The sequence below is a fragment of the Orcinus orca genome, chromosome 16 (assembly GCF_937001465.1).
Source record: "Orcinus orca chromosome 16, mOrcOrc1.1, whole genome shotgun sequence".
Taxonomy (NCBI): domain Eukaryota; kingdom Metazoa; phylum Chordata; class Mammalia; order Artiodactyla; family Delphinidae; genus Orcinus; species Orcinus orca.
The window spans coordinates 23,360,541-23,385,977 of NC_064574.1; the positions used below are offsets into that span (position 1 = coordinate 23,360,541).

The 25,437-nt window shown below is 40.9% G+C and overlaps 1 protein-coding gene across 5 annotated transcripts in view; it reads left to right on the forward strand.

Annotated features, from left to right (window-relative positions):
- NDRG3 (NDRG family member 3) overlaps positions 1–25,437 on the forward strand; it is an 86,029-nt gene that overhangs the window by 52,178 nt on the left and 8,414 nt on the right. For 4 of the 5 annotated variants that reach the window (XM_033433670.2, XM_012534106.3, XM_033433671.2 and 1 more), the window contains 9 exons: positions 461–566; positions 2,062–2,182; positions 4,007–4,069; positions 5,134–5,194; positions 6,244–6,330; positions 8,093–8,149; positions 21,807–21,910; positions 23,019–23,084; positions 23,205–23,256. In XM_033433670.2, coding sequence (XP_033289561.1) covers positions 461–566; positions 2,062–2,182; positions 4,007–4,069; positions 5,134–5,194; positions 6,244–6,330; positions 8,093–8,149; positions 21,807–21,910; positions 23,019–23,084; positions 23,205–23,256 — 717 coding nt within the window. Of the gene's footprint in view, positions 1–460; positions 567–1,579; positions 1,689–2,061; positions 2,183–4,006; positions 4,070–5,133; positions 5,195–6,243; positions 6,331–8,092; positions 8,150–21,806; positions 21,911–23,018; positions 23,085–23,204; positions 23,257–25,437 lie in introns of those variants that run through there. The other variant, XM_033433673.2, reaches the window with a different exon arrangement.

The following is a 25,437-nucleotide window of genomic DNA, read 5'->3' on the forward strand; positions in this document are numbered from 1 at the left end:
ATTTTAGGCAGATACACCCATAGGTGCTATTGAAATTATCAGTTGTTGAACATGCATTTAGAGGCTCTGAAGCCTCTGCCTTTTTACCCAGCAGCTTCTTCACATCTTCTGCTTCCTTAACTTTCCTTTCCCCAGGTTTTACCTGGCTCCTCACTCAACTTGCTGATCTCCTTGCCATAGCCAGTTGCGAATATATTCTCAGCAGATCCCTGGCTTCCCCCACTTAAGAAAGTGAGCTTTGTAGATAAGGTATATTTTTCCTTAGTTTGTTTATCTGGAAGGAATTAAAAAGTAGGAATATTCTGTATGATATAACATCCGTCTAGTTGGCTTATAATTCAGCTATGATGTGTCCTGCCCCAGCTAGTGGGAAACAGCAGTGAACTGGGTATTGTGAAACTTCAGTAACCTGGGAAGTCTGTTCTGCCCTTGCTGAGACCTTTATGTTCTCTTGTTACAGGAACATGATATAGAAACAACTCACGGTATGGTCCACGTCACTATAAGAGGCCTACCGAAGGGAAACAGACCAGTTATTCTGACATACCATGACATTGGCCTCAATCGTATGTATTTGATTTTATACCTTCCCTATTTTATTATAATACATATTCTTTGTATATTTTTTTAAAACACACAAGAAACCCCAGTATTCTGATAAACCATAGGCTTTCTCCTCTATACCTTAACCTTCCCTCCTCATGGCTACATGTTAATGGCAGAATTAAAGTTCCTGGGAAGTATGCAGTTGAATGCGTTTTGGGGGATACTGGGATTATATCTCACTTTGTGTCATATCTGCTAAAGGACTAAAGATTATATGATGAACTGTTTAAGAAAGTAGAACTAAAATCAGTTTTTTTTAAAAAACAATCTGTGCTTTGGTTTTTTTCATATTTCGGGTTAGAAAATTCAGAGCTTGAACTTAACTTTGTTGTGAGCTCTTCAATAAATTAGTAAAAGTATTCTTATTATAGCCTGTCATGAGTGACTTTAATTAATTAATTAATTTTTTAACATCTTTATTGGAGTATAATTGCTTTACAATGGTGTGTTAGTTTCTGCTTTATAACAAAGTGAATCAGCTAGACGTATACATATATCCCCATATCTCTTCCCTCTTGCATCTCCCTCCCTCCCACCCTCCCTATCCCACCCCTCTAGGTGGTCACAAAGCACCGAGCTGATCTCCCTGTGCTATGAGGCTGCTTCCCACTAGCCATCGATTTTACATTTGGTAGTGTATATATGTCCATGCCACTCTCTCACGTTGTCCCAGCTTACCCTTCCCCCTCCCCATGTCCTCAAGTCCATTCTCTAGTAGGTCTGCGTCTTTATTCCCGTCCTGCCCCTAGGTTCTTCGTAACAATTTTTTTTTTTTTTTTTAGATTCCATATATATGTGTTAGCATATGAGTGACTTTAAATGGACTTCTCTAGATGGTAATATAAGATTCTGGCCCTAGCCCCAGGCATACAGAGTCTACGTACATGGGTTTTCTTGCACGCTCCTCTGGCTTTCAGAGGTGGCCTGCATTTGAAGTTACAGTCTAGTGCTGGAGCTTTTGTTGCCTCTTTAGCATGAGAAGGAATTTGAGCAGTTCCACCAACAGGGTAGAAATTGAAGCAGAAACCCCTCCCTGCACCCCAGCGATTTTGCCAAGAGACACAGTCTTCCACATGGTGAATGTAAGCAGCCTAAGATACTCACTTTAGCCGGGTTCTTGGGATACGGTCAGTATCTCTCTGTTAGGTAGGGGAATAAGATGCATGAAAAATGACAGTATTATGGGTGTAAGATTGTCTTGTGAAACACCAGGATTGATTTCCTCTTTGTAGACATTCTGTAGAATTGAGGATTAGTTATCCTCTTCAAGTTGTTAAGATGTCTGGTAGTCAGCCTTTAGGACAGCTTGAATCAGACAGATTGTTCAGACACTTCACTTTAGTGAAACAGTGATTAAAAGGGGATGAAAGAGGACGATGATGTGGAATTGATTGAGTAGAGGAAAATTGGGGAGAAATGGAGAGCTCGTGACTTATGAGTGTTTTGCTCTTGCAGATAAATCCTGTTTCAATGCATTCTTTAACTTTGAGGATATGCAGGAGATCACCCAGCACTTTGCTGTCTGTCATGTTGATGCCCCAGGCCAGCAGGAAGGTGCACCCTCTTTCCCAGCTGGGTAAGACCACAAGCAAGACCTTCTGGAAGACATGCACTCAGAGAGCAAACGGTTAAGCTCCAGAGGGAACAGTAGCCGTGTGCTTCCCTCCAGGCTGGTTTTAGCACAGCCTACAGGTTATACTTGTCAACCGACCATCTGCATATTTTCTCTCCTTGTTCTGAGAGGACTGTTACGTACACTCTATTCACGAAAACTGCATGTTTTCCCATATCCAGGAATGGCCCTCCACGAATGGGAGCCAGTCACAAGGCATTAGTGTCTGGAACACCCACTTCTCACTGTCTTTTAACTGTCTCCTTCCTCATCTGTTTTTTTTGTGTGTGTCCCTCCCTGAAACTCCCAACTACCTAGGCCCAAACTCAGATCCCTCTGAGCTTCCTGGGAGCACCTCCCCACCCTTACTTTCAGTCTGGTGACAGGAATTTGAATATCAGTATAACCGTTTATTTGGAGGAGCTGCCCTGTCAGCTAGAGGTGCATTTAACTGGACATGGGCATGGAGCTCTCAGCCTCATCCTAAGCCTGCTTTGCATGGTGGAGCCACAGTGTCCCTGACTCTTCCCTGGACAGCATAATTATTGAGGAGACCTTGGAGGAGGAATGAAAGCACAAGCTGTGGAATGCTAATTCTTCCCCTCTCCCTTTACTCATCTCCGGAGCTGCCTTTGCCAGTGACTGCTGTGAAATGGACCATTGCAGTGTTAGAATCATAGCTAACACTTCCCTAGTACTCAAACAGTATTCTTGACGCTGCATTGCATACTTTACATTTATTAACTCATTTGATCCTTCCAACCCTATGGGATAGGTTTACTGTTATTCCCATTGTACAGGGGAGGATATTAAGGCCCAGAGATATTAAGTACCTTGGCCAAGCTTACGTAACAAATAAGTAATAGAGCTGGGATTTTAACCTGGGCATTCTGGCTCTAGAATCTATGTTATTGACTATGTCCAAGCTATTCTGTCTCTTAAACACAAATTGGCCGGTGACCAGTTTATATCCAACAAGATTTAGATCCAGTTCCTTTTTTCTATTTTACGTACAATGGCTCAAGAGCACTCCAGTGCTTGAAGTGTTTGAAGCAGAGGCAGGCTGACTTCCCTGTCAAACGTAGAGCAGATCCTGCCCCATATGTAGGGGGTTGTCTGAAGATCCCTTCCATCTTTGATGCTGTAATTTCTATGGACACTTCCTACTTCTCTTGGATTCTTGGTCTGAGTCAGTTTCGGGCTTGCCTGACCATCTTAGGATCCAGTGGCTTAGATCATGAACCAAATTCAAAAGCAAATAATAAAGTAACCGGGTTATTCTAGGCCTAAGTAAAACAAATCAGCCTCTATGATGAGCAGCCCAGGATTTGCGACTATGTGCCTAGGCCCAGTAAAGTTTTGTTTACTTTTGCACTTAGCTGCCTAAACCTAAGCAGCAGACCAAGAGCAGTAGGTTGACTCTTACTGCTGGAAGTTTATTGAGCCTGAACCCCAAATGAAGTGGTTATTAGGGGTTTGGAAATACCCCGGAGAGAACCGTATTACCTGTTCTTTTCAAATGGCTTCCTCTTGTTCCAGAGATCACTCTTCAGGTCATAGAAACATGTAGGAGTTTTTTGGTTTGTTTTTTACTTTCCTCTTAGTGTGGCCGTTGTAGAGAGTCACACAACATGCCACAATCATTTCCGGGTACCACATCACCTCCTTTGAGCCTTTGGTAAAGGGAATGCTTTTATCTAAGAACCCTGTACTTTTCTAGCTGTTCTAGTGATTGGGAACTGTGAGTGCATTCTAATGTATGTAAGGAGGTATCCTTCTGGATTTCAGGTACCAGTATCCGACAATGGATGAGCTGGCCGAAATGCTGCCTCCTGTTCTCACCCACTTAAAGTAAGTTCATTCTGCAGTTCTTTCGCATGGTTTTTGTTTTTTGTTTTTTCGCACTTTCTACTATGTGTCTGATCTGGGGGATATGACGATGAGCAAAACAGTATCGTCACTACCCTCGTGGAGTGTGGAGCTTACATTTTGGTGTGGGAAATAATTGACAACGAGGAAGCAAACAAATAGTCACAACTTACGTGCTATAGAAGAAGTCAGTGGGGATGTTGTGATAGAGGATAAGGGCAGGGTGTACACAGATAAGGCTAATGGAGGATTGCCTCTCTAAGGAGGAGTCCTTTAGATTGAGGCCTGGAGGATAAAAAGGAGTTACCTAAACAGAGAGCCAGGACAAGAGGATTCCAGACAGAAGGAATATGTCCAAAAGGCCTGAGCCAAGTGAGCAAGTGGGAGAAAGGCACAGGGTGAAATCTGAGAAATAGACAAGGACCAGATTGCACAGGTCTCACAGATCAGGTAAGAATTTGGGATTTTATTCAAAAGACAAAAAACACCGAAGGGTTTTAAGTGCTATCCAATTTAGTCTTTTAAAATGATCACTCTAGATGTGTAAATTGCACATCTGTAAAGCAATTTACATTTTTAAAAAGAAATTACTCCAGCTGTGGAGAGAATGGTTTAGGGAGGGGTAAAAGAGAAAAAGCAAGGGACCAGTTAAACTGTTACAACAATCAGGCAAGTAAGTGACAATGATAGCTTGGTACTGGATACTGCCCAGGGGATGGAATGGAGCAGGAGCAGGCAGATGGAAATACTTTGAAGGTAGATTTGCTGACGGGTTGGATGTGGACGTATTAGGAGAGTGAGCTGTCAAGGATGACTCCCAGGTTTTAGTCATATTTCATTTAATCCGTAAAATCAACTTAGAAGTAGGTGGTCATATTCTTGTTTTATAGGTAGGGAACCCAGGCTCAGGAAGTTAAAGAAACCTGACCAAATTCTGCATCCAGTAAGCATCAGAACCAGATTTGAACCCAAGTGCATTCTTTTCATTATGCCATCCTACCTCCAAATGAGTTAACCCTATCAATATTGGTGTGTCCCGTTCACAGTCTGAAAGGCATCATTGGGGTTGGAGTTGGAGCTGGAGCTTACATCCTCAGCAGATTTGCAGTAAGTACATGGAGGATTGGTCTCAACACCCTTGAGGCACTGCCTAGGTCACAGCTCTTACTGCTGTGTTAAACGACAAGGAACTGTTGTGGGATCTCATGTCAGTTTTTCTATAAATTCTGTCAACAGATACAGGTTTGTATAAGGCCTTGCTTTGTACTTATAACACCTGAAGAATAACAGATGAGGGCAAGATATCATCAATAAAAATAATTCTCAGAGAATACTTAATGGTGGAATTTCTTACAACCATTAAAATTTTGTAAGAAGAGCTTGTAATGATATGCAATTCACATACACCATAACCTTAACAAAAAGGTTAGAATACAGATGCACATAAAGTTTGTCATAGGCATAGGAAAGAACTGAAAGAAAACATGAAAATACTAACAGGTTGATGTTGTGTGGTTAGATAATATGAGATTTTATTTTCTGCTTTTTATAATTTCTCTGTTTATCAAATTTTCTATAGTGAACATAATCGGAGGGGGAAAAGTAAGCTGGAAAGTTTTTAGTTTACATAGAAATGTTCTTATTGATTTTTATTTAAGGAACTCTTTCCCAAATGCCTCCTGGGTGAAGGGCAGTCTTCTGGAGGGTGGTATCACCTATTCATGTGGTTTTAGGAAAAAACTTAAGAAGGTGCTATTGGGGACAAGGTGTATGAGTATGAAATAGCCAGTCTAAGCCTCAGTAGCCCCTTATGCTCTGTAGTCCCAAGGGCACTGCCCCAGCAGGGGAGACCCACCATGAGCCAAACAACTGTAGAGACACCAGGTGCCGTCCTCTGCTGTGGAAATAAAAACCGTCTCCCCTGTGGATCTTTGCCAGGCGAGATCATGTGATGGTAGTTTAGGAAGCTGGTTTTCCAGATGCTAAGCTAGATTTATAGAGCTACTTTTCTAAATATCCTCCCTAGCACCTCTCTGACCTTTCTTACTTTCAAATCTGAGGCATTGAGGCCTTGTAAGAGGTGACTAACCGTGCTGCAGTATTTTTAGAAGAAGCTGAGAGTGGGGCTCTTTACTGTTGTCTTTGTCTTGTTTCAGCTCAATCACCCAGAGCTCGTGGAAGGTCTCGTGCTCATTAACGTTGACCCTTGTGCCAAAGGCTGGATTGACTGGGCAGCTTCCAAAGTAAGACCAGTGTCCATTGGCTCATCTCTTGGTCCCTTCTCAAAATGGCTTATCTGGTTTTTATTTTTATTTTTTCATTCATACAGTCAAGGGCAAGAAGTTTTAAGTGTACAGCTTGATGAATGTTTACACATGTAATCACCACTTAGTCAATATACAGAATATTTCCAGCTCTGTGCTTAATACTTCCTCCCTTTCCCAGAAGTAACTGTTATTCTGACTTCTACCACCATAGATTGGTTTTATATATTCTTAAACTTCGTATCCTTGGAATAATAGAATATATATTCTTGTGTATCTTGCTTCTTTGATTCGTCATTGTCTGTGAGTCTCGGTCACGAATGGAATACTATGCAACCAAAAACTTATGGGGTTTTTTTTTGATTATTTAAGGAAATGTGAAAATTCTCATGTTTAAAAAAACAGATAATAAAATTTTGTTAAATACGTATATGCATTTATAAGGGAAATAATTTGCTACTGGTAGTTACATCTTTGGCTGGTAGCATTACAGATGATTCTTATTTTTATTTTATGTATTCTTTGTTTTCCTAATTTTCTATGATAAACATGTATCGCTTTCATAGTTACTTTAAAATGTTAAACTATTCCACCTGCCAGCAGATCAGATTCTAAAAAGTTTATCCATTCCTCCCCACATATAACTTCTGGAGAAATGATGTATTTCCTAGCTTTGGATGAAATATATTAACAACGCTATTGCCAGATGCTATGGAAATTCTTTCTTACAACCTGACTTATTTAAAATTTGTTTTAATTCCTATCTAGGATGTGGGTACATTAAAACTTACCTGAACACTCTTCATAACGTGATACAACCTAGTAAAAATTCTTATAAAGCTTTAGAATGACCTTATGAGTAGTAAACATGCAATGAAATAGGTTATTAATTCTTATTATCTTTAACGTATAACCTGTGGATCACTGATAACCCACGTGAAGATTTCTGGGCTTCTTTCTTCCTTAATCTTTCTGGGACTCCATGACCCTGCTCCACCCATATCCACATCTGTCCCCCTGATTTCCTCTTGTCCATCTCCACCCCCAACTCAGTACTTCACCTCTGATCCAAGTCAGCAGTAGGAATTGAGCATAAAAGCAACAAAGAAGGAAGGCTTAAGGGAATCAGCAACATAATTTGAGATGGAAATTTTTCTGAAAATAGACTAACAGTCTGCAGATTTACACAGATTGATGCATTTATTAGACTGTGATGTGCATAGTTTTGAAATGGGAAAAATTAGGAGAAAAATGTTCAAAATGCAAGAACATTCTGTAAACATAGCAATTTCCTCCCACTACTTGAAATGAAGATAGCAAAACTAAAAGAAAGAGAAAAAATTGTTTTTTCTTTTGGATGGCTTGGGAGTAGTTGTAAGTCGTTCCTTATTAACTGTAAACCCAGTGTAACTGCAGAAATACAGGCAGGAATGAAGCAGCTAATAGCTGTGAGTTCTCGGTCCCACATTTTCGAAGAAGCAATGGCAGCATTTCTTCTAGCCACCTATTTCAAAGCAGGCTATATTATTACCCTGGATGGAAAACTTTTCGTTTTTTTCTGACTTGTTTCTTGTTCTCGGGTTTCCTGGGACCACCATCTCATGAAAATGTGTGACACTGAGTTGTGTTGTTTATTTGTTGAAGGATAACATATATACAAGAAAGTGCACCAGTGAAGTGGACAGCTTGATACATTTTTACCCATGCTAACTCCCTTGACACCAAGTTTTTATCTTTGTAGCTCTCGGGCTTGACAACCAATGTTGTGGACATAATTTTGGCTCATCACTTTGGGCAGGTAAGTGCCTGTGCCAGCCAGGAGAGGGGTGTGTTTACTGGCTTATGTGCAAAGTCTTACTCACCTCAGGAAAGAAGGGTGCCCCAGAACTCACCTGATCCCAGTGGGTTACCACTTTCAGTGCCGTGTGAGATGCACGTGGCCCAGCAAAGGCCAGTCTTAGGGGAGAGGCATGAACTCAGTGCCACATGGCTCTTGGCATTTGGAGAGAGGAGAGAAGGCAGCCCCCACCGCCCACCTGTTCCCTGTGAGCAGATGCCATCTGTTCATGTTTGACAACATCATGTGCCTCACCAAGCATCTCCGGAGCCAAATGAGGGAAGGGCTTTACAGAAATAGAAGTTTCAGAGAAAAAGAAACCAAGAATGTTAGTGCTGAAAGAACCGTAGAGATTATCTTGTTCAAACCCCATGTCTTACTGGTGAGGAAACAAGTCCACGGAGGAAATGACAATTATATGGATAATTGTTACGTGAAAGAGGGGATCCCAGTCCTCTTTTCAGAGAGAAAGTGAGTTGGATAACAGAAGTCTTACACCAATTACAATGTGTGTTTTCTCCTACACCACCAAACAATTCTCAGACACCAGCTGGGTGTCCTGCAGTTCAGCTCAATGATGCCACTGTCTACCTGGAGATAGGTCAGATCCAAAAGATGAGGGCTCGGCCCTAACCACCAGGCCACCCCCACTGCTCCCCCTTCCCCCACTTCAGCCACCAGTTGCCACTCCAGGTTGTCACCTGTGCTTCTGACCAACCAGCTATATAGATCAGAGGTTCCAACGGCCCCCTCCTTGGGTTCAGTTAATTTGCTGGAGCGGCTCAGCAGAACTCAGAGAAACATTGTACTTACTAGATTACGGGTTTATTATAAAAGGACATATGACTCAGGAACAGCCAGATGAAAGAGATGCATAGGGCAAGTCATATGGAAAGGGGCACGGAGCTCCCATGCCCTCTAGGGTGCACCAGTCTCCCAGAACTTCCACGCCTTCACCAACCCGGAAGCTCTGCCACTCCCATCCTATGGAGGCTTCATTACAGAGGCATGATTATGTGGCAATCAATTCAATGGCCAGCTCCTCTCCCCTCCCCAGAGGTGGGGACTGGGTGGGATTGAAAGTTCCCACCCTCTACTCACAGGGGCTGGTTCCACTTAGAAGTTACTTAGGGGCTTTCCTAAAATCACATCGTCAACAAAAAAAGATACCTTTATCAATCTCATCAGTTTGGAAATTCCAAGCATTATAGGAGCTCTGTGCCAGGAGTGGATGAAGACCAGACACATATTTCTTATTATAAATCACAACATCACAGATGACCTATGAAGAAGGAATAAATGAGCAATGAGTTTGGAGAGCTGTGAGGTGTCTGGAGTTGGGGAGATGAAAACAATATAAATAGGAGTAATGCAGGCTCAACTGTAGTCTCTGTACTGAAGGAAAATGGTTGGTGGGGAGAAAATTAGCATTTACTGAGTACTCATTCTCTGTAAAGCACTTTGACAAGTACTTTTAGGTACAAACTCAGTTATTTTTCATGTGGTTCTATTAGACTTATTTTATTTTATTTTATTTATTTATTTATTTTTTTGCGGTATGCGGGCCTCTCACTGCTGTGGCCTCTCCCGTTGCGGAGCACAGGCTCCGGACGCGCAGGCTCAGCAGCCATGGCTCACGGGCCCAGCTGCTCCGCGGCATGTGGGATCTTCCCGGACTGGGGCACGAACCCGAGTCCCCTGCATTGGCAGGCGGACTCCCAACCACTGCGCCACCAGGGAAGCCCTAGACTTATTTTAAAATGGAGAAACTAAGGGCCAGAGAGGCAGCGTAACTTGCCACCATTGTCCAGATAGCAAGTGGTTTGAATCCAGGTCAAGCTAACTCCAAAGCCCATAGTTTTTTTCTTTCATTGAGATTTTATTTTATCAAAGGTACAAATTCACACATATTTTAGAGTAGAGAAGTTCTGCAGGGCTTATTACAAAGAATCTGCCACTCACCCTATTTCCTTCTTCTTAGATTAATTCTTTTAGCTGATTCTTTTGGGTTTTGCCTCTTTAATTATTTACTTGCATATAGTAAAGGACACAAATCATAAGTGCATCTCAGTGACCTTTTATATTACATACATATACTCCTTTGTAACCACCACCAAATCAAGATACAGAGCATTTCCATCATCCCCATAAGTTTCCCTCATGCCCTTTCCTAATCGCTATAATCCCCCTCCCCAAACAAGGTATTCACTATTCTGTCACCGCTATACATTATCTTGCCTGTTCTTAAACTTTATATAAACGTAATTACAGTGTACACTCTTCTGGGTCTGGCTTCTTTTGCTCGGTATAGTCTTTGAGATTCAACCATGTCATTCTATGTATCAGTAGTTCATTCTTTTATTCTGTGTAGCAGTCCATTGTTATATACCATGGATGTTCCTATGAACATTTGGGTTGTTTCCAATCTTCTGTTTTTGTTTTACTATTATATTTATTTATTATTATTTTTTAAATTTTATTTATTTATTTTTGGCTGTGTTGGGTCTTCATTGCTGCATGTGGGCTTTCTGTAGTTGGGGCGAGCAGGGGCTACTATTCATTGCGATGCATGGCTTTCTCACTGTGGTGGCTTCTTTTCTTAGAGCATGGGCTCTAGGCACACGGGCTTCAGTAGTTGTGGCACGAGGGCTCAGTAGTTGTGGCTTGCGGGCTCTAGAGCGCAGGCTCAGTAGTTGTGGCACGTGGGCTTAGTTGCTCCACGGCATGTGGGATCTTGCTGGACCAGGGATCGAACCTGTGTCGCCTGCATTGGCAGGCAGATTCTTATCCACTGGGCCACCAGGGAAGCCCTGTTTTACTATTATAAATAAAGCTTCTATGAACATTCTTTTTTTTTTTAATATTTATTTATTTGGTTGCACTGGGTCTTAGTTGTGGCAGGCGGGCTCCTTCGTTGTGGCATGCAAACTCTTAGTTGCGACGTGCGTGTGGGATCTAGTTCCCTGACCAGGGATCAAACCCAGGCCCCCTGCATTGGGAGCACAGTCTTACCCACTGCACCACCAGGGAAGTCTCCTATGAACATTTTTATATGTGTCTTTTTGGATATATGCTTCCATGTCTCTAAATATGCATATATTTCCACTTGTTGATTTTTCATTTGTGGGCATTATCTGTTGGCATTCCATTATGAAAGATGATTTCTCTCATATACACATACACACCGACCCCATGACACACGTTTGTGTTTTCCACCGCTCTATCCTCCCAATATAATGTAATTTGGATTAGATCAATTTCCAGCATTTACACTAGCATATAAATGTTATTCAGAGCTGAGCCATGACAGATTTCTTTTTCTGTACATTTCCCCTTTACCAGGTGACAGTGTTAGAATTTTTAAGTAAGGACCACTGCGGGGACACTGCAAGGTGATAGTGGCAGAAAGGCACTTCCTTTCCTTTTTAAAAAAAATTTAAGACTTCCCTGGTGGTGCAATGGTTAAGAATCCGCCTGCCAATGCAGGAGACATAGGTTTGAGCCCTGGTCTGGGAAGATCCCACATGCCTCGGAGCAGCTAAGCCTGTGTTCTACAACTACTGAGCCTGCACTCTAGAGCCCACGAGCCACAACTACTGAGCCCACGCACCTAGAGCCGGTGCTCTGCAACAAGAGAAGCCACCGCGATGAGAAGCCCCCACACTGCAATGAAGAGTAGCCCCTGCTTGCCGCAACTAGAGAAAGCCCGCGCACAGCAACGAAGACCCAACACAGCTAAAAATAAATTAAAAAAAAAAAAATTTAGCCCAAGAATCAGGGCTTGCCACACAGAAGGCCTGGTGACACTCATCTCAGCAGTCTTCAGGTCACACTTTCTCCATCCTGTGGGCTGTTTCCAGGGTCCAGTCAGGAGACAGAAACCACACACTTCGAGTTGAGAAAATTTAACATAAAATATTGTTAACCAGTAGAAGGTTGCTTACTTCTCAAAGAGGTGAAAGAGGACTCTCTGGTGTCCAAAAGTAGCAGGTGGAAACCAGCAGCTACTCCTAGGCAGAGTGCATGTGGACACTCAGGGAACTAAGGACTTAGTTGGGCCCACCCCCACCAAGTCTGAGAGTCATGCCTCTTCAAGGAAGGTAAGGTTTCCACAGAAAGTACAACCGGCCAGGAGTGAAAAAACTTGAGGGTGAGGGCCATAACTGGTCCATAGAGCCACTCACCAGATGAGGGAGACATTTGTCTGAAATAAGGTCTGAACAGCTGCAGAGGCTCCAGAAGCTGCAGCTGGGTGGGGGAGAACCTGGGCCTGGGGCGCAGCTACAGCTTTTCTACGAGAATTCCTGACACCTTGAGCCCGTGGCTCCTGTGCTAAATTTTAAAAAGGGCCTGGCAAATGGAAAATGCTTATGCATTCTAGCTCCAGTGCTACAAAGAGCAGTGGTTCTGAGGCTGGGGATAACTGGCACAGGCTCTTTGCCCAATGGCTAGTGCTCCCTGTCTGTCCGAATTTTATAAAGGTGGATCACTGAAAGGCCTGTGTGCACCAGGTGAGGCTTATCCCGTGGGTGATTAGACTGGGCCATTTCCTTGGGGAGCCCCTGATGTCAGCAGCTTTAGGTCTTTTCTCTGGGACTGGTCACATTCCCCAGATAAGCTTTGAGGTTACACACCAGACACTAATGTTAGTATTCTTGGAGCCAAGTTCAGAAAAAGACAAGAGAGCCTCAACATTCAGGCTTTAAACTTTCGCTTTTCAGTATGGTGGGCCTGTGGTCTTCCAGATCAAAGACCTTGTGTTTTATCGTTTCCAGAGAATAGACCTTCAGTCTTCTTCTGAGGTGGGAAGAGGGAAGTCCCCCAGAAGGCAGGGGCGGGATCTGGAGCTCCAGCTGCTTTATGCTTTGTTCCCATTGGACCACAGGTGCAGATAATTAGAACGATCATAGTCTTTGGTTTGTAATACACCCTCATCATTCATTGGTCCGTGCACATAACCCACTTTTATTTAGTTAATTAGCTAGTTATTTTTAATAATGTAATAAGCACCCAAGATATTACCACCCAAAGCAAAAGCTAGGGTTTGACAGTAACCTGCATCTAACCAAATGATACTCTGAATTAACCTGTCCCCCTTCTTTTCTCACCCTGAGGAAACTATCATCTTTTATCAGTCCTTTGTTTTTCTTTATAATAGTCTTACTGAATTTATATGTGTTCTTTTACATTATGTACATATTTCTAATTATAAAAGGATATTATGCTGATGTAATTTGGGGAACTTTTTTCACTTAAAATTGCCAAGATTGGGCTTCCCTGGTGGCGCAGTGGTTGAGAGTCCGCATGCTGATACAGGGGACACAGATTCGTGCCCCGGTCCGGGAAGATCCCACATGTCATGGAGCGGCTAAGCCCGTGAGCCATGGCCGCTGAGCCTGTGCTCCGCAACGGGAAAGGCCACAGCAGTGAGAGGCCCGCATACTGCAAAAAAAAAAAAAAAAAAAATTGCCAAGATTTATCCACATTACTGCTGGATGACTGTGAACAGTTTTGTATATGCCTCCTGCTTTATTCGTACGAAAGTCCATCTTGGGTGTAAGTTTAGGAGTGGAATTGCTGGGTCTTAAGTGTTCATATATCATAAAATTCACACTTTTAAGGTTTAATGGTTTTTAGTATATTTATGGAGTTGTGTAACATTGCACTATCTCATTTCAGAACATTTCCATCACCCCAAAAAGAAACACCATACCTCTTAACAGTCACTCCCTGTTCTCCTTCCCCCTGTACCTGGCAACCACTAGCCTACTTTCTGTCTCTGTGGATTTGCCTATTCCGGACATTTCTTAAATGGAATCATAGAATATGTGGCATTTGTGTCTGACTTCTTTCACTTAGCATGTTTTTGAAGTTCATGCGTGTTACATCATGTAGCAATACTTCATTCCTTTTTATGGCTGAATGATATTTCAGTGTATGGGTATACCACATTTGGTTTATTAGTTGATGGACATTTAGGTGTTTTCCACCTTTGGGCTATTATGAAAAATGTTGCTATGAACATTCATATACCAGTTTTTACATGGACATATGTTTTCAGTTTTCTTGAGTATATACCTAAGAGTGGAATTGCTGGGTCACATGGTAGCTGTGTTTAACATTTTGAGAAACTGCCAGACTGTTTTCCAAAATGGCTGCACCATTTACAGTCATACCAGCAAAGCATGAGAGTTCCAGCTTCTCCACGTCCTTGCCAACATTTGATGTTGTCTGTCTTTTTGATTATAGCCATCCTACTGGGTGTGAATTAGTGTCTCATTATGGTTTTGATTTGCATTTGTTTATCTTCTTTGGAGAAGTGTCTATTAAAATCTTTTACCCATTTTTTAGTTGGGTTATTTATCATTTTATTAAGTTGAAGATTTCTTTATATGTTCTTGATACAGATCTTTAGATATATGAAATGCAAATATTTTCTTGCATTTTGTGGGTTGTCTTTAACTTTCTTGATGGTGTCCTTTGAAGCACAAAAGTTTTTATTTATTTATTTTTGTTTGTTTAACCTAATGAAAGCATCTTTTTTTGTTTTGTTTACATTTTATTGGGGTATAGTGTTGATTTACAATGTTGTGGTAGTTTCAGGTGTACAGCAAAGTGAGTCTGTTATACATATATCCACTCTTTTTTAGATTCTTTTCCCATATAGGCCATTACAGAGTATCGAGTAGAGTTCCCTGAGCTATATAGTAGGTCCTTATTAGTTATCTATTTTATATGTAGTATTGCGTATGTGTCAATCCCAGCCTTCCACTTTATTCCTCCCCCCATTTAGCCCCCCAGTAACCATAAGTTTATTTTCTACATGAAGCACAGAAGTTTTAATTTTGATGAAATGCAATCTATTTTTCCTTTTGTTGCTTGCACTTTCAGTGTCATATCTAAGAAACCATTGCTTAATCCTTTCTCGTAAGATTTTTATAGTTTTAGCTCTTAACATTTAGGTCTGTGGTCTATTTTGAGCTAATTGTTTGTACGTGGTGTGAGGTTGGAGTGCCAGTTCATTCTTTTATATATGAAAATCCAGTTGTCCCAGTACCATTTTAAAAAAGACTTTTCTTTGTCCAGTGAATTGTCTGGGCTCCCTTGTTGAAAACCAGTTGACCATAAATGTAAGGGTTTCTTTTGGAAGGCTCATTTTTATCCTATTGATATTTGTCTAGCCTTATGCCAGTATCACAGTGTCTTGATTACTGTATCTTTGTAGTAAGGTTTGAAATAGGGAAGTGTGAGTTCCTCCAACTTTGTTCTTTAGCAAGATTGTTTTAGCCGTTTAGGATTCCTTCCGTTTCCATATGAATTTTAGGGTCAGCTCGTCCATTTCTGCAAAAGAGCTAACTGGGATTTTGATAAGGATTGTGTTGAATCTGTAGATCAATTTAGGGAGCTTTGCTATCTTAACAATACTGTTTCAATCCATGCACGTGGAGTGCCTATCCAGTTATTTGGGTCTTTTAAAATTTCTTTCGGCAATGTTTTGTAGTGAAGTCTTCCCACTTTTGTTACATTTTTTCCTAAGTATTTTATTTTGGGGGTGCTATTATAAATGGAAAGCTTTCTTAATTTCATTTTTGAATTGCTTATTGCTAATGTATAGAAATACAATTAAGTTTTGTGTATTCATCTTGTATCCTTCAACCTTGCCGAACTAATTTATTGGCTCTAATTGTTTTTTTGTGGATCCTTAGGATTTTCTACGTACAAGATCATGTCATCTGCAATACACATAGTTTTACTTCTTCCTGTCCAGGCTGGATATGTTTTATTTCTTTTTCTTGCCTAAGCAGAGCTTTCTAGGCCCTGGATAGAACCTCTGGTACAGTGTTGAATAGAAGCGATAAGTGGACATCCTCATCGTGTTTCTGATCTTAGGGGAAGCCATTCAGTGTTTCACCATTAAGTATGATGTTAGCTGTGGATTGTTCATAGATGTCCTTCATCAGGTAGATGAAGCTCTCTTCTATTCCTAGTTTGTTGAGCACTTTTATCATGAAATCGTGTTGGATTCTGTCAGATGCTTTTTCTGTATCTATTGAAATGTATGTGTGACTTACGTTCTTTATTCTTTTAATATGGTGTATTACATTTATTGATTTTTGTATGTTGAACCAGCCTTGCATTCTCTGGATAAATTCCACTTGCTCATGGTGTGTAATCCTTTTTATATGTTGTTGCATTTGGTTTCCTAGTATTTTGTTAAGGATTTTTGTGTCCATATTCATAAGAGATATTAGTCTATAAGTTTCTTATGTTGTCTTTGTGTGGTTTTGGTATTAAGGTAATACTTGACCTCACAGAATGAGTTGAGAAGTATTCTCCCTTTTATTTTTTGTAAGAATTTTGGAAAGATTGTTGTTAATTCTTTAAATGTTTGGCAGAATTCACAGTGAAGCCATCTGGGCCAAAGTTTTTCTTTATGGAAAGTTTTTATATTACTAATTTAATCTTTGCTTCTTCTTGAGACACTTTAGGTGGTTTGCGTCTTTTTAGGAATTGGTCCATTTCATGTAGGTTATCTAATTTGTTGGCATACAAGTATTCATAATATTCCCTTATAATTATTTCTGTTTCTGTAAAGCTGATAGTGATGTCTCCTCTCTCATTCCTGTTTTTAGTAATTTTGGGTTTTACCTCTGTTTTCCTTGGTTAGTCTAGCTGACTGATTTTCGATTTCATTGATTTCCCCCATTCTTTTTCTGTTCTCTCTTTCATTTATTTCCACTCTCATCTTTATTATTTCCTTCCTTCTGCTTGCTTTAAGTTTCCTCTCCTTTTTCTAGTTTCTTAAGGTGGAAGGCTAGCTATGAATTTGAGATCTTTCTTCTTTTTTAATACAGGAATTTACGGCTGTAAATTTCCTTCTAAATATTAACATAGCTGCATCCTATAAGGTATTTTCATTCATTTCAAAGTATTTTCTAATTTCCTTGTGATTTCTGCTTTGATCCGTTATTATTTAGGAGTATGTTGCTTAGTTTCCCACATTTCCTTCTGTTATTGATTTTTAATTCATTCCACTGTGGTCAGGGGATATTCTTAGTATTTCATTCCTTTTCAGATTTACTGAGACTTGTTTTATGTCCTAACATGGTCTATCCCAGAGAATGTTCCATGTACACTGAGAAGAAAATGTATTCATTCTACTGCTGTTAAGTGGAGTGTTGTGTAGATGTCTGTTAGGTCTGGTGGTTTATAGGGTTGTTCATTTCTTCTATTTCCTTGTGATCTTCTACCTCGTTATTCTATCCTTAATTGAAAGTGGGGTATTAAAGTTGCAAACTGTTGTTGTTGAATATTCTATTTCTCTCTTCAGTTCTGTTTCATTTTGCTTCATCTGTTTTCATTGTTATGTCTTCCTGATGTTATGTCTTTTTTTTTTTAATATTTATTTATTTATTTGGTTGTGCTGGGTCTTAGTTGCAGCAGGCAGGCTCCTTACTTGCAGCTCGCCAGCTCCTTAGCTGTGGCATGTGAATTTTTAGTTGTGGCATGCATGTGGGATCTAGTTCCCTGACCAGGGATTGAACCTGGGCCCCCTGCATTGGGAGCGTAGAGTCTTAATCACAGCACTACCAGGGAAGTCCCGGATGTTACGTCTTTATTAAACAGGACTTTCAACCAATCATCCTTTGTACCATGTTTACCGTCTGCTTGCAGGGAGAACTGGTGCGGACAGATCTTGGGCCTTTTCAGGCTCCTTGGTACATGATCACTAAACTTTTTTCACTTTCCCCACTGCCAGCCTAGCAGCCTTATTGAGTCTGTTCCATGGGTGATTACAGTCTTCCTTCTGCTTGCCCACTTTCAAAATGTTATTGCTGTTGTTACTTTTCTTTGTTGTCTTTGTCCTTATGAGTTTATGGCTTATAAAGAAAAAAATTTACTGTTATTTTTATGATTTTTCTGGAAGGAGTAAAGCTGTATTTTAATCCAGTGTCTTTAATTGGAAGTTTCAAAGACCATGATCTTTCCACTGCATAGTGCTAGATAGAGTAGGTACTTTCCTGAGGACAAAGGATGCTTGGTTTTGACTGTAAACCTTAAAAACCAGTTCAGAGAATTTACAAAATTCCATGCTAAGTGCTCTGGGAGAGACAGATGTACATAAGATATGGCCCTTCTTCTCCAGGAGCTCACTCTGTGGAGAGATGAGATGTACAGAAATACTGCTATGGCACATGTAAAAAGGAATAAGTAATAAGAACTATTGATACCTTTCATTGAACGTCTACAGATTTCAGACAGACGTGTTATGTACATTAAACAATTCACTCTAATAATCTCATAATGGGAATTGTATTATTCCCACTTTACAGGTGAAGAATGAATTGTTTTATACAAGACCAGCAGCTAATAACATATCAAGGGAGATTTGAAGCCACGTGTGTCTAACTCTGAAGCTTTCCTCTTTCTACCATGTCAGGGTATCTTAGGAGAGGCCCTGTTAGGGACCTAGAGGAATTCAAAGGCAGGAGAGGATCAAGGAAGGCTCCAAGGTGGAGGCATCCCAGCTGGGCCTTGAAGGATGGATAAAGTTCAACATTTTAGATTTTGGGGGGAAGGGGAATCATTCCAGGAAGGGGGAATAGTTTGCTCAAAAGCCAAAGAGGAAGGAATTATAAGATGCATTTGGGGATTTTAAATAACCTGGTGGGAGACTTAGTGTAGGATACCTGCGTGAGGTTAATTAGCCAAAACAGTGCCTGACCTGGAAGAATGAGGCCCTGAGGTGTTTGCATTGGAATAGGGGAAAGCTAAGAAGAGAATTTTAATGATTTTTGTAAAGTAAGAACATCCTCACAACATATATATAATGTGTGTTTAATTAAAAATGTGTGAGGTCACAGACAGTGGGTTGTCACAAGGCTGAAGAGTTCATTTAAAATTTAAGCAAGCAAACACATGTATATGGAATCTAAAAAAAAAAAAAGTTCTAATGAACCTGGGGCAGGACAGGAATAAAGACGCAGAGGTAGAGAATGGACTTGAGGACACGGGGAGTGGGAAGGGTAAGCTGGGACAAAGTGAGAGAGTGGCATGGACACATATACACTACCAAATGTAAAATCGATAGCTAGTGGGAAGCAGCCGCATAGCACAGGGAGATCAGCTCGGTGCTTTGTGACCACCTAGAGGGGTGAGATGGGGAGGGTGGGAGGGAGACGCAAGAGGGAGGGGATATGGGGATATATGTATATGTATGGCTGATTCACTTTGTTGTACAGCAGAAACTATCACAATATTGTAAAGCAATTATACTCTAATAAAGATGTTAAATAAAAAATAAAATTTAAGCAAATGCTTGTATTGCTCTTATTGCTTTGAAATGAAAGCAAATAAGTTTTCTAAACGTTAATAATCTCATCTTCTCTAATAAGAAGAAAACCCCACAGTGATATCCCCTTTCTTATCTATCAAATTAGCAAAAATCAAAAAGTGATCATTTGTACTAGAAGCATGTGGGAAAACAGGTAGTATAAGTAAATGAGATGGCTCCATATATCCTGATAAGGAATGACGGCCTCTGCCGTACTTTTAAGTGGAAAAGCACAGTGTAGAACGGTACGTGGAGCAGACTACACTTTGTGTTTTAAAAAAATGTGAGTGGGAGGTGCAATTTATCCGTAACAGCTTTTCCTGAGAAGTTCCATTAGCACTTAAACCAGTTTTACCCCTTTTATACCAATATCAGTCCTTCTCTTTTTTTTAATCTCAAACTTTGCTGCTCAAGTTCCCCTTCAGACTTTCAAGGGGGAGCTGGATAGGTCATTTCACCTCTAATTGCCATGTGGTTCATTTGTTGTTCACTTTTCTTAGTATCTTCAGCATTTATCACATTTTCTTGGAATGGCTCCAGTGCCCTTTAGTTTCAGGTAGCCTCTGATCCAGTTGGTAAGTTTCCTACTGTATTCTTGGCTCACTTTACCCATATAGTAGTGAGAATGCAAATACTCATTCTCCTTATCTCTGTTTCTCTACAAGGCTTGCTGGTGGTGACCTTTACACACTGCTTTAGATTTACTCTCACTATCCCTGATACATTTCTTTTCTCCAGTGTAAACATTTTCTGTTCTGCTTAAAACTATTTACTGGGGTGTGTGTGTGTGTGTGTGTGTGTGTGTGTGTGTGTGTGTGTGTATACATATATGTACATATATGCTTATATACACAGAAACCTAGCAACTCGTTCTGGTGGCCTCCAAGAAGACCAGCAAAATAGGGACCAGTGGACAATGGGTAGTGGAGAGGGAGATTCTCTTTTTACTGATAGACCATTTTGTTTCTCTTGAATTTTATACAGGGAATATAGCCAATATTTTATAATAACTTTAAATGGAATATAATCTATAAAAATTTTGAATCACTGTGTGGTACAACTGAAACTAATATTATATTATAAATCAATCCTACCTCAACAAAAAAAAAATAGTATTGGTAATAAGAGTAAATAAATGATAAATTGACTTAATAAAGTATTATAAATGGAATGTAATATATAATTCTACAATGTATTTTTTTTTTTTTTTTTTTTTTTTGCGGTACGTGGGCCTCTCACTGTTGTGGTCTCTCCCGTTGCGGAGCACAGGCTCCGGATGCGCAGGCTCAGCGGCCATGGCTCATGGGCCCAGCCGCTCCATGGCATGTGGGATCTTCCCGGACCAGGGCACGATCCCGTGTCCCCTGCATCGGCAGGCGGACTCTCAACCACTGCGCCACCAGGGAAGCCCAACAATGTATATTATTAAATGATAGTATATAAATAGATATTATACCCATTATATTGATGAAGTTACAGATAAGTTAATTATGCAGATTTATGGCTAATAAGAGAAATGTTACTTTCCACTTATTTTATACTTTACAGTCCATATAACTTCTCTTATTTAATTTTTAAAACAGCCCTGGCAGGTAGCTGGTTATTATCTTTATTTTACAGACACTCTATTTTTATGAGAATGGCAGAACATGAATAAGACACAAATAAGGAAACTAGGCTTCCGAATGGTTAGGTAACCTAAGTTTCACATCTAGTACTTGAATCCAAGTTTAGTGCAGTTTCCTCTGTGCTGCAGAGAAGGGTGTTCAGAGCATATCCCCAAGTTATTGTGCTTGATTTGGAGTTGATTACCGACCTTTTCCATCATAGATTCTTTGGTGCCTTCATTCAACACAGAATATGGCACTGAACCAGTCTGATACAAATAAAAAAGAAGCCAGGGCTTCCCTGGTGGCGCAGTGGTTGAGAGTCCGCCTGCCGATGCAGGGGACACGAGTTCGTGCCCCTGTCCGGGAAGATCCCACATGCCACTGAGTGGCTGGGCCCGTGAGCCATGGCTGCTGAGCCTGCACATCCGGAGCCTGTGCTCTGCAATGGGAGAGGCCACAGCAGTGAAAGGCCCGTGGACCGCAAAAAAAAAAAAAAAAAAAAAAAAAAAGAAGCCATTCAGCCTACCAGTACATAAGTAGGCACCCCAGGCTCTGCCCCATCTCCCATCATGGGCAGGGAGCTTTGGCTTTGGGCATTGAGAATGCAAACCAAACAAGATAGACTTGTACTGTAGCTCAGAAGTTCACCTGTGTCTTCTTTTCATTGTTCTAGGAAGAGTTGCAGGCCAACCTGGACCTGATTCAAACCTACAGACTGCATATTGCCCAAGATATCAACCAAGAAAACCTGCAGCTCTTCCTGGGTTCCTATAATGGGTACAGTTGTTTCTGTTCCTTCACTTAAATGCAGACTAGGTCTAAGAAGATAACGGATATTTAAGAGAGAAGGAGAAGAGGAAATAAACTACTTCTTCCAGTGTTGTGTGATGGGATTGCTTTCGTACTTTTCACCACAGTAGAAGGGGAAGGGCTTTCAGACAGAAATGAAGACAGCTTTCAAGAGCAATGCATGAATTGAGGGCTGTTTCAGGCATGTTCAACTACCAGTTGTACTTTTAAGATGTTTTGAGACCAGAAGTACCTAAAGTTATGTACACACACAGAACACACAGATTGAGGTGGCACAGAAAGATGCATGTAGAGGAGGCAAAGAATAGAAGTCTTGGGCCCCAATTCAGTCTCTCTGCTGGTGTCCTGTCATCACGCAGAAGTGACACACGGAGAGAAGCTTAATTCTTATCTTGGGACCAGCTTCTCCAAGGTGAAAATGTTAGCTCCTTCTAGCTTTCTGGGTACATGGAAAAAGATTAAGGAAATGGGTCAGCTGTAACTTACCCAGAGTCACACAGCCGGTCAGGAGCAAAGCCAGGTTTTGAACCCAGTCTCTCTAGCTCCTTCCTCTAACAAAGCCTCCTTATTTTTCGTTGAAATCAGAAAGGTTATTAAGTACCGCACTGAACTGTCAGTTACCAGGAGAATGTTCCCCCAAGAAAGTTCCCCTTGGACCTCCATGTCGGTCCAGCACTTAAAATTCTGTGCTCCCAATGCACGGGGCACGGGTTGGATCCCTGGTCGGGGAAGATCCTGCATGCCACGTGGTGTGGCCAAAAGAAAAAAGTTCCGCTTAAGAAATTATTCCTATAAACTAGTTGGAAAATTGAACACTTAAGACTTGAGGATTTCAACAGCATTGCTATTGAGTTTTGAAGTTGCCTCCTTTTAGCATCCTGCAGAGTCCCTTTTTCCTGCTCTGTGCCACTCAGGATGCCACCGAACAAAGTGCACAAGGGCCCCTTCCCTCATCTGTGTGAAAGAAAGGCAGTTTTCAGATTTCTTGATACATTTTGTTTTTCACAATCAGGAAGTAACCTGAGTTGCCATGATTTTACCTGAAAAGTGCATTGATTCCTTTACGTTTCTCTAGACGCAGAGACCTGGAGATCGAAAGACCCATTCCGGGACAAAATGATAACAAATCAAAGACATTAAAGTAAGTCCCTCAGTCTCCCCCGCTACGTTGCTCGACATCTTTGCCTGTCACAGGCAGAGTCATTTTCAGTGGAGTATATGTGCTGCCTGCTGAGTGTCCTCTTACTTTCCCTTTCCCCAGGTGTTCTACTTTATTGGTGGTAGGTGACAATTCACCTGCAGTTGAGGCTGTGGTAAGTATGTCCTGATGTTGTGAAGATGAATAAGATGAAATGCAATAAATTGTGTGTAACACACTCTGCTGACGCACTCGAAACAGTTGGTAGGTACTAGCTTTTGTGATTTCTCATTACACAGACCAGGGTTTGCACTTTGTTACCCAGTGTGGAGGAAGAATTCCTCGTTGATCACTGTGTTTCATCAGAAGGGTTCAGGACTGCCCTTGAGTGCTTTGGGTGGTGGAGCTCGCTCTGTGGCAAGCAGGACAGGTAAAGGCCACGGGCTTATCGTCAGACTTCTGACAGCCTTGGCCTTCTGCAGCCACCACAGATATAGAAGGCTGCTGGGAGCCTGTATACTTGCCTGAAGCACGTAGCACACTGGCAACAAAAAGATGTGCTCATTGTAGAAAATTGGTAAATAGGAGGACAGGAGGAGAAGTCATGATCCCATTACTTAAAGACAAGCCATTATGTTTTTCTTTACAATAGATGGGATGATATTAGCTATACAGTGTTTCGGGACCTCATGACTTAGCACTGTTGAGAGCGTTTTTCCATACTATAAAGTCAGTATATCTGTATAATACTCAGTCTTATAAATACACCCTTGTTTATGTAACCCCATTCTCCTGTTGATTATTCCTGATTGTACACCATTAATAACGTTGCTGTTGAACATCCTTATAGAATCTTTGCTTGTATCTTTGATCATTTCCCTGGGATGAGATGGAAATAACGTGTCAAAAATCATAAACCTCTTTAAGGTTTTTAATACATTCTGCCAGTTTCCTTTCCAGAAAAGACATAACAGTGTGTTGCCACTGCCTATGTATGAGAGCGCCTGTTCCACAGCATGCGGTTTAGCATTGGACTTTTAAATTTCTTTAGTAGTTAATTTGATTAAAAATGGTACCCCACTGTTTTAATTTGCACTTCTGTATTTACAGATGAAGCTGACAGTTTTTCATAAGTCTGTTATCACTTGCTTGTCTTTCCCACAGCATATATAACTTAAGTATCTGCGTGAAATTATCTGGTCTTCTTTGGCCTACTTCACTTCTACCCTATTTAGAGCAAAACATTAGGAAGTAAAGCTTTTAGAAAGGGAATCTAATAATTAATCAGAGATGCAGACATAGATGAGAAGCTTGGTGGGCAGGGGGAGTGTTGGTAGGGTGAGACAGGTATGACAATAGAATATATTCACACTTCCCTGAATTACCCTGTAAAACATTCTGTGTCTAGTGTAAAATACATAGTGTGGCTTGAGCACAGAGGCGAATAACTCTCAACTCAAAAAAAAAAAATCCCCAAAGGTAATAAAGTTATAGTGAAGATCTCATCAAGAAGGAGTTTTGTAAAGGTCCATCTTTTTTGGCTAAAAAGGTAGAGATACGTGCTACAAAATATCAAAAACATTTTTTCATAAACAATGTGTTTATGAAAATAGTATCGTTTATAGAAAATACCCTTAATCAGAATTCTCTAATCATGCTGAGTTGCCTTTTGGAAATTATGTGGACTTAAAGCAACACTACCAATTATTTTTCAAGATTGTGTAAGTTGGCCAATACAGATAAGATCTTTTTCTCTTTCTGATTTCCACACCTTCAGTGTTTATAGAGAAGAACTTCAGGAACCCCATCTGTACCACAAACTAGATGCTCTTCTAGACACATTCAAAACCAGCTCCCCTGCCCCAGAGCCTTTTATCCCATAAGTTGGTAGGGATTCAAGGGCTATATCCATGCATGGAAGAGCAGGAAGAAACTCCACAAATTCTGGTCACTGTTGCTAGCTATTCTTGCTCACATATTCATTCAGCATCATATTTTGAGCATCTCCTATTCTCGCGATGCTGTGGAGAAAACAAAAGTGAATAAGACGGAGTCTCTGCACTTGGAGCTGGGGAGAGAGTAGACATGTAAAAAACCAACTGTTGTTCTTGGCCTACCAGAAACGGAGACTTCTTATAAAGTTACAGAAATTACAAAGTGATGAACCAAGGAGAGCATGCTTTATTATATTAAATACAGACTTGGGAGTTCATTCTTCCAGAAAATATTTATTGTATGTCTACTGTGTTCTCAGCACGGTGCCTGGCAGTTAGGGATCCGGTTTTTACATTCTGCCCTTTAGAGCACCTTCTGTAGTAAGTAAACGGGTACATTTGTTTGTCACTGCCTGCGTTGT